Here is a 10,089-nt window from a genome sequence, read left to right as displayed (position 1 = left end):
TTTTTGTTCCCAGAAGATCAGAGCATAATTCTCTTCTGAGGTCAAAACAAGTAGACTTGGAAATTTTGAGCTATAAGTTCAACCAGAGGGAAGCCAGATCCTCGTTTAAGAATCTGTAATCATAATACCCAATGTTATCACATGCATCTCACTTCTCTCTAAATATTATTTTCTTAAACTTCCGGATCAACATTATTGAAGAGGACTAGAGTATATTTCTACATCTTAAGGTTTCTGACATTCCATTTCTAGCTCCTGAACGATTTCTCTTGAGCCATCACAAAATAGAGAAAAAATAAAATCTAATTTGATTATTGTGAATTTGCTAGTGTCTGGCAGAGAAGCAATGATTTTACATTCTATCATTCACAGTATGAATTTAACTATCGAAAATATGAAGAAGGTGACTATCACAATTTTAGTAAACCAAATCTACAGCATAGTATAACCAGCACAGCAGAGAACAGGACAAGTGAGAGACGTTTGCTTATACACTTCTAAAATGTTCTTATCGATCAGCGGTCCTGTGCAAAAGATAAACGTGTGGCAGAATAACAAGGGAATCAAATATTTTTTTCATAAAGTTTAATAACAGAAAAAAAAAAAAGATGTTCAAGTGGAAAATGCACTGGATGACAGCTATGATCTGAGGCAAGTAATTACTTTTCCAATTTGTGCTTCAGTGCAAAATTAAAAATAGGTAGATAAATACTGCATGTTCCTTTAAGCTCAAAAGTAACAATGTTTCTATATAGAGATGTCTAGCCTGTCGAAAGATTTCAAGCATTAATGATTTTGATGGAACTATAAGAAAAAACAATGAGTAGGTGAATATGTTCTCTTTGTTAAAATAATTAGGTTATTTTTCTGTCAATCATATATGTATATTACTAAATAATATGTATAGAATTGTCTATGTTATCCTGATAATCACACCTATAAATATAAATATTAATGATAATTTAATAAATAAAATAATTAAAAATAAAAATTCTTTTTTATTTCTTAAGAAAATTATTAATTCATTTCTTATATCATAAAAAATATAATGGATTGTTACTTTAGTCTTCTAAATTTCACTTTTACTTTTTGATGGAATTAAGGTCATTCATTTCTGTTTTTAGGTGACAATAACCTCTAATAAATACATGACAGAAAAGAAAGGAAAATGCATACTTCATATGATTGTTTCGACAAAAATTTAAGATTTGCATAAACTGGACAAAGCAAGACATATTAATTGTATTTACTATCTCGCAATGATATGGTTTATTGCATGAAGATTTCTCGACTTCTGCTAGATGTAAAATAAGAGAACTAGGAAATAAAGCAGGACTCAAAAATATGTATTAAGAAATGCAAAAAAAGATAATCAAAATAAAATAATATTGGCATGGATTATAGAAAATGTTTTAGAATTGTATCAGTGATGATAATATTGATCATGATGAATTCTATCTTTCATCTCTCTTTAATACTTTTTCCACTTATATATCTTTAAAGCTATATATATATATATATATGTAGAGAGAGAGGGAGAGAGAGAGAAATGAACCACACAGTAATCACAGAGTTTGTCCTCCTAGGTCTTTCTGATGATCCTTCCTTTCAGATTGTGATTTTCCTCTTTTTATTTATCACATATATATTAAGTGTCACTGGGAACCTGACTATCATCACCCTAACCTTGGTGGACTCCCATCTACAGACGCCTATGTATTTCTTCCTCCGGAACTTCTCTTTCTTAGAAATCTCATTTACAACTGTATGTATCCCCAGATTTCTAGGAGCAATTATCACCAGAGATAAGACTATTTCCTATAATAACTGTGCAGCCCAGCTATTTTTCTTCATTTTTATGGGGGTGACTGAATTTTACATTCTAACCGCCATGTCCTATGACCGCTATGTTGCCATCTGCAAACCCCTTCATTATACAACCATCATGAGCAGGAAACTCTGCACCCTCCTTGTGCTGTGTGCATGGCTGGGAGGGTTTCTGACCATTTTCCCACCCCTTATGCTTCTCCTTCAGCTGGATTACTGTGCTTCCAATGTCATTGATCACTTTGCTTGTGACTATTTTCCCCTTTTACAACTATCTTGCTCAGATACATGGCTCCTAGAAGTAATTGGTTTTTACTTTGCTTTGACTACTTTGCTATTCACTTTGGCATTAGTGATTTTATCTTATATGTACATTATCAGGACTATTTTGAGAATTCCATCTGCCAGTCAGAGAAAAAAGGCTTTCTCCACTTGTTCCTCTCATATGATTGTCATTTCCATTTCTTATGGAAGCTGTATATTCATGTATGCTAATCCCTCTGCAAAAGAAAAGGCATCATTGACCAAAGGGGTAGCTATCCTCAATACCTCTGTTGCCCCCATGTTGAACCCCTTTATTTACACCCTGAGAAACCAGCAAGTAAAACAAGCCTTCAAAGACATGGTCCGTAAAGTAGTATTTTCTACAAATAAGTGAATTTTAATTATGTCAAAAATAAAGGGCACCCTAAAAGAGCAATTAAGTAAAACCTTGATATTCCTGACCTTCTTTGTAAGTATGCTCGTTCTTTATAGTCTCTTTATATGCGAAATTATTGTTAATTTAGTTGTTTCCCCTTTCTTCCAATTCCATACCCAAGTTTCTTCAATACACGCTTAATTGACTTATTTTAAAAGATAGTAAAGCTTATTTTTCCTAAAAAATTTTTTGGAAGATAAAGGTATATATTTGAGATACACTCTATAGTATACTTCTGTTACTCTAAGTTTCTAAAAAGGTGCATATAATAATATTACATTGTATATCAAGTGTAGAGTTTAAAAATTAGTATGTAATTTTTTGTGTATTTTCAGGATGACATTGATAATTCCTTTATGTTTAAAGGATCTATATGTTTTTTATTATTGTATATTAAATACAAATACAGTTCTATGAGGCAATATGTATGAGTGCAGTTAACTTTAAATGTAGAGCTTTTTACTTTGTGAAACCTAGTACGTATTTTCAAGATAAACATTGAGCCTGACAGTAAGCATTATGTGTAGAATTTTCATGTTCTCTACATTTTTTAGAAAATGTTTATATTTTTAAAAATTCAGAACAGGTGCAATAAAATTAAAACACATGGTGCTGTCCTGAACTTATTGAGCGTCTTTATGAAAGCTGTTATTGGTTAGGGGTTCGTGTATCTTTTATTTTTTAAAGATCTGTTTAAAGGAGATTTATTTTCTGTCTTTGAATGGGTCACTTTTCTGTTTCTTTATGTTCCTTGTAACTCTGTGTTGATATCTACCCATTTGAGAAAACAACTACTTCTACCAGTCTTTTTAAAACTGGCTTTGTAAAGTAAAGCCCATCACTAGTCAGTCCCCCTAGAGATTCTGGGGACCTCTCAAACCTTTTCTGAGGACGTAGCACCTCAGACCTGTGTGTTAAAGATAAACGTTGTAATCTCTTGCTCTCTCTGTTTCTGTCTGCTGTAACTAGATCCTGGAAGCAACAGCATACCAGCAGCCTCCAGGCATCTAGAGTATGCTGGGTCCCATAAAAGCTCAAAGATGAGCTAGACAGACACCAGTCCTCAGACAGCACCTGAAAAACCCAAATGTTGGACACATGCTCCTCTCTTTTCTTTTTCTCCTGAGGGAGGGACCTCTGGGCTGTCATCCGTTCATTAGCTGTACTTGTGCCTTTTGGACCTGCTCACGTCTGATCTCCTAAGTACTATCTCCCTTTGATGACAGATTGCTGCTACTACTCAACAGCATTATAGCTCAGGGGGTCCAATAACACTCATTCAGGAAGGTCCAATCTCATGGTCAAATGATGTCCTTTGGTTTTGCTTTTAATCTCTGCTAGGTCCCAGTAGCAACCTAGGAAGTATTGTTCAAAAGGCAAATGTATATCTGCAATAGGTTGCCCCCTAAACACAGTTTGTGCCATGAATCGCCGCTTGTGGCAAAAAAGAAGTGCCATATAGCATTCTTACTTGTTTTTGATGCTTTAAATTGCATTAGAATTCCTTGGTCATTTGGCCTAAGCAGAACAACACTAATACTAAAACCAGTACTAAAATTTCACAGGGAAAGACAAGCATGCAGTAATGATTGAGAAATCTTGAGAAAAGGGCAATATGAAAGGACTAACCACAGCAATATTAAAGTATAACATAAAATTCTATAATTAAAATATGCAATCAGGCATGAAGAGAAAGATCAAAGTAGTAAAAAATATAAGTGATCCATTTCTGACGATACCTGTTTAGGTAGTTTTAACTTTTGAAATATCCTCATTGTTTCACATATTCCAAAGACAGAATTAAATGAGGAAGAATGAAGGAAAAAAACCCTAAAATTGAAAGCATAAGTAAACATAATTTTAAAACAAATTGAGAACCATGTAGGGGGAAGAACAAAGAATTGATACATGTAATTTTGCAAGATAATATTTTGACAATTAGCTATCAGTAGGACAGACACCACAAAAAAAAATTGAACTTTATTTGGTAGGGTGTGTTCATAATAATAGGAGTATAACAATTCCTGCGTGTTGCAGAACTGTGTGTGCAGAACTGAGTAGTTGATAGGTTAGCAGACTGTTGCTGGAGTTAGGTTTGTGCTGTGGAGAAAAAGAGATATAAATGTGCTATAAGAGAAGAAGTGGGAAAATTCTGTTACTGGACTAGAACAAGAAACGTCAATGTGACACTATTATTTTTTAAATGTATTTTCTTTCTCTAGTCCATAACAGTTCCAAGGTATAATGATAACTCAATAGCAAGAAGCCCATAAAGCATCCAGATTTTGGGCTCTGTGTACCATTTCTTGCTAAAAATAACATTTGAGAACTGGAGAAATATCCGGTTCTCAAAGATTATTGCTTCATAATATTCCATTATGAAGATGCTCAACATCACTAATCACCACGGAAGTCAAATTCAAAACCAAAAGGAGATACCATCTTACACCCGTCAGAATGGCTATTATCAAAAAGTCAGCAAACAACATGCATTGCCGAGGATGTGGGGAAAAGGGAACCTTTGTGTACTGTTGGTAGGACTGCAAATTGGTGCAGCCACTGTGGAAAACAGTATGGCGATTCCTCAAAAAACTAAAAATAAATATACCATATGATTCAGTAAATCCACTCTGGGTATTTATCCAAGGAAAACGAAAACACTCATTCGAAAAGATATATTTACTCCTACGTTTATTGCAACATTATTTACAGTAGTCAAAATATGGACGCAGCCTAGGTGTTCTTGTATAGAAGAATGGATAAAAAAGATGTGGCATATAATGGAATATTATGAAGCAATGAAAAAAAGAATGAAATCTTGCCGTTCGCAACAGCATGGATGGACCTAGAGGGGATTAGTGCTAAGTGAAATAAACCAGGCGGAGAAAGACAAATACCATATGGTTTCGCTTATATGTAGAATCTTAAACAACGAAGCAAAACAAAAGACTCTTCGAAACGGAGACCAAAGAGGATGGCCACCAGAGAGAAGGGTTTGGGGGAATGGGTAAAAAAAGTGAAGGGGAATATAGTTAATAATATTGTGATGTTTGCCTGATTTAGTTGGATCCTTTAACCACTGCAATTTAATAAACTCTGTTTTGGATTTTGAACATGAGACAGTAATATACTATTTATAATTGAAATTCTTCGTACACTCTCTAAGGAATGTAAAACTTGGTGGCTGAATTATGTGTTTCATTGGCTTAAAACGTAGTCACTCCAGAAGGAGGTTTGACTTTGCCTGGTGAACACAATGCAATATACAGATGATATATTATTGAGCTATACACTTGAAACCTATATTATTATATTAGCCAATGTCACTCCAATAAATTTGAGGATAAAAAAAACATAGTCACTCATCAACCTCATACTACTTTAGAGGTAATTGGAGACATTATTAAAAAGCAGAGGTCCTACTAGCTTGTGGATAGGAGTGTAATAAATCAGCCTAAATATTAAAGTAAATTATTAGGAGGCCCAGAAAAAAAGCTAGAGAGTCGTTAAGAACTAGGAATAAAAAAATAAAGGTAGAAAGTGAGAGAGCAAGAGAATGATCAAGGAAGAAAGAGAGACAGGCAAGTCAACATCTAGGAGGCTGAGAAAGCATATGAAAAAAAGGTCTAATAGGATTTTTCAAATGAAACTTCCTTCCTTTTCCTCAAAGACAATCAATAAAGATTGCTAACAAATACATATGTGGTGAAGACAAGATACTTAACTAACTTCTTTCTGCTTTAACTCTTTATCTGAATAATAAAAATACTCACTTTGAAGGGTTTTTGTTGTCTCTTTGGGGGGAAAATGAGATAATTTAAATGTGTAGTCAATGCTTGGTAATCAAAAAAATATATATTGCTACATATATTATTACGGAGCTTAAGATACAAAGTATGAATAGAATCACTTTTAGAATACAAGAAAAGGCAAGTGAATAGAATTTCATAAGTGGAATATCAGTTACACTATTTCTACTAAAATATATTGAATAAATACTTTTAATGCTTATTTTAATGTGCTTGAATTATGAATCAACACATCTCAATGTTTATGTATCACCCTATGTATTAACTAGTAGTTTGTTCATCCTTTCCCCTTTATCTTTCTTCTGTCCCACTTTCAAATACTCTCATGTTTAAATCCCATTAAAAAAAAAATCTTCACTCCTGACATTAAATGCATACATGACTTATATCCATATTTATAAATATTAAGAAATTAAGGATAAATTATGAAATGTAAGGATCATATTACACTTACAAGTATATATAGTATATGAGAATTATATTCTTCTTGTAATAAAACTTTTACCTCTCATTACAAAAGAATAGGAAAATAAGTTAAAAGATCTAAAGCCTGATTTCCAAATATTTATTTTCTTGGTCCGTAAATAGTCTCACAGTGAGAAGGTGTCATATTCACAAATATTGGCAAAGAAATTTAACGTCAGGATCTAATAAAAGTAAAAGATATAGTGAAGGAAAGTAGTCCAAAGCAATAAAAATAACTCATAGCAAATATTGTTGTGATATTAGCCATGGGCCACGGGAAAGCTTTCTCTGAATCAAAAGGGTCAATATCGGAAAAAAATTCCTCATCAGACTTTATTATGTTGTCCATATCAGAAGTCAATCAAGTCATACCAGAAATCCAAAGCAGGGTTTTCTACATTTGATTCTAGTATGGCAGAGAACTCCGCTAGTTTGCCAAAATTCAAGGGATATTATTAGCACGTGAACCCTCTTGAGGTTAAGTCCAGAATTTCTGGGAGAAAAGTATGGATTCCTTGTACAATCATAGGAGAGTCAAATTCTAAATCAAACTTTCACATACTCAATATCGCACCTTCTTTATATATTTGTCTCATTACCTCAATTATTTTGTCTTTTTAATATTTTATCAATATTTATAAAAGTGATTTGACCATATTTTTTAATGATGTCTCTCCCTGTCACTCTGTTTACTTAATGAATTCCCCTGAGCCAAGAAGAAAGACACAGATAAAATAAGTCCAGTTCCATTGTATGGTACATATACAGGACATTCTAATTTCTATTTTTCAAAGCAGCATTTGCGGGAAAATAGAAATCTCTCATGCTTAATGAAAGCATTACTTAGATCTTTATAGACGTATAAATCATAGAATTACAAAATATTCATTTAAAATTTTTGCATAAAAACAAAAAAATGATTAATAAATGTTTTATATTATATGAAAAGAGGGCAAATGAAAGAGTACTTTACTGGTCTCCCAGATGTAACTGAGCTTGTACACGGAGCTTGGGTGAGAGACGAAAAGCAGAAATGAGTTTAATTATAAATTGTTCCAAAAATTTTACAACACTTGGAATGAAAGATATTGTGGGTCACATATTACTAATCTACCGACAAAGAGAACTATGATCCCTGAGAGCCATGAAAAAATTAAATCACCACACTTGTTTTGATAGTACAATAGAAATCGAATAACTTACTAATTCAATTCACTAGCTCTGAAATTACGTAAACATTTAAGCAAAACGTATGATTAAATTTATGGCTAAATCATCAAGAAGAACCAGGAAGTAAGTAAATTTGTTATTCTACATTTTATTTGAATGTTTTAAGGTATTATTTGTATAGATTTTTGTAGATTTACATTCCTTTCGACACCAAAAGTTAAATAATTGTTTACTACCGAAGAGACTATTTATTAATGGAGCCCTAAAATAGGAACCCAGAAGAAAGTCTTGGATTGTTCGCTTACTGTTTTCTAAATTTAATGGTATTCTATTATAAGATAGGATTATAATAAGACATCCCCTATTAGAAAGAATATCTCTTTCTCAATAAATATAATATTGGCCATCTACTTGCTCCTCTGCTATAGCAATATTATAAACAAAAGAATGAATTGTGCATTGTATGAATTAAAATGTTTCTAGGCAATTATTTACTTCAATAACAGAAATTTACCTTTCTTGTTTGTCTGGCCTTTTTATCAGAAAAGGGGGAAAAGTGATGTGAGGAGGGTGATAGCATCAACCCAACACGTAAGAGAATAACGTAGTAGAGAATGCCAACAAAACATTCCCATGGATAAGCATGTGTGTTCTAAAATAAGAGGATTACTGTGTTGACTAGTTGTTTAACTTTGTAAAAGTTTTCTAAATTATGTGTGCCAAATATAAAATGTGAAGGCAGGCCGGAATAATCTCTGTAAGCTTTCAAATTCTGTATTTAGGTTACCCTCAATCTAGACTGTTTTTTATAATATTCAAAAAGGAAAAAATATACATATTTTCACATTTTTAATAAAAGGAGCTAAATCTTTTAAAGAATAATCAGAAACTTAATTTTAAAGAACTATAGAAGAAATAGCTTCTCTCTAAATGTTAGCGCAGATTTTTTTTTTACTCCATGATCTGTGTATTTTCAAAGAAAAAAAAGATAAATATTTAATTTCAGGTACTATTCATTACTTTAATGCAAGGTTGAATAGAAGTCAAAAAGGGTACTAAAGGGGAAGATATGTGTTTTTGAATTTCATAGATTATTCATGAGGAATATTTTTTAAATTTTATACTCTAGCTTCAATTCTGGTTTTTTATGTTCTGAAGGGGGAACATATATTTTCTGTTCTAAAGGGGAAGAAAAAGAATCGGCAATGAAAAACACAGTACCCACAGAATTCATTCTTCTAGGACCATCGGATGACCCAGAGCTTCAGATTGTGATTTTTCTTTTTTTAATTATTACGTATGTATTAAGTGTCACTGGAAATTTGACCATCATCACCAAGGTATTCCCACCTATGTATTTCTTCCTCAGGAACTTCTCTATTTTAGAAATATCCTTTACAACTGTCTGTATTTCAAGATTTCTGGGCACAATTACCACCAGAGACAAAACTATTTCGTACAATAATTGTACAGCTCAATCGTTTTTCTCCATTTTCATGGAGATAACTGAATTTTATCTTCTAACCGCCATGTCCTATGATCGCTATGTGGCCATATGCAAACCCCTGCATTACACAACCATCAGGAACAAAAGAGTCTACATGCCGCTTGTCTTTTGTGCTTGGCTGGCAGGATTCTTAAAATATCTTCCCACCAGTTCTTTTTCTCCAGTTAGATTACTGTGGCTCCAATGTCATTGATCTCTTTGCTTATGACTATTTCACCCTCTTGAAAGTATCTTGCTCAGACACCTGGCTCCTAGAAGTGATTGGTTTTTACTCTGCAACAGCGATTCTCCTTTTCGCTTGGGCATTAACAATTCTATCCTACATGTTCATCATTAGGGCAATTTTGAAACTGCCTTCTGCCAGTCAGAGGAAAAAGGCATTTTATACATGCTCTTCTCACATGATTGTCCTTTCCATCTCTTACAGAAGCTGTATATTCATGTATACCAACCCTTCAGCAAAAGAAAAGGCATCATTGACCAAAGGAGTAGCCATTCTGAAAACCTCCATCGCTTCTATGATGAATCCATCTATATACACCTTGAGGAACCAGCAAGTGAAGCAAGCCTTTAATAATACCATCCATTTACTTACATTCTCTAGTAAATGA

The 10,089-nt window shown here is 33.1% G+C and overlaps 1 protein-coding gene and 1 pseudogene across 1 annotated transcript; both read left to right on the top strand.

Annotated features, from left to right (window-relative positions):
• Positions 1–1,549: 1,549 nt before the first annotated feature.
• Positions 1,550–2,485, top strand: LOC118613697 (olfactory receptor 6C3). Its single transcript, XM_036236939.1, has one exon. It carries the CDS (start codon positions 1,550–1,552, stop codon positions 2,483–2,485), a length of 936 nt encoding a protein of 311 aa, XP_036092832.1.
• Positions 2,486–9,176: 6,691 nt separating this feature from the next.
• LOC107505956 lies at positions 9,177–10,089 on the top strand (annotated as a pseudogene).

Source organism: Rousettus aegyptiacus, unplaced genomic scaffold (genome assembly GCF_014176215.1).
Source record: "Rousettus aegyptiacus isolate mRouAeg1 unplaced genomic scaffold, mRouAeg1.p scaffold_m13_p_2, whole genome shotgun sequence".
Classification (NCBI taxonomy): domain Eukaryota; kingdom Metazoa; phylum Chordata; class Mammalia; order Chiroptera; family Pteropodidae; genus Rousettus; species Rousettus aegyptiacus.
This window is presented reverse-complemented; position numbering and strand designations above follow the sequence as displayed.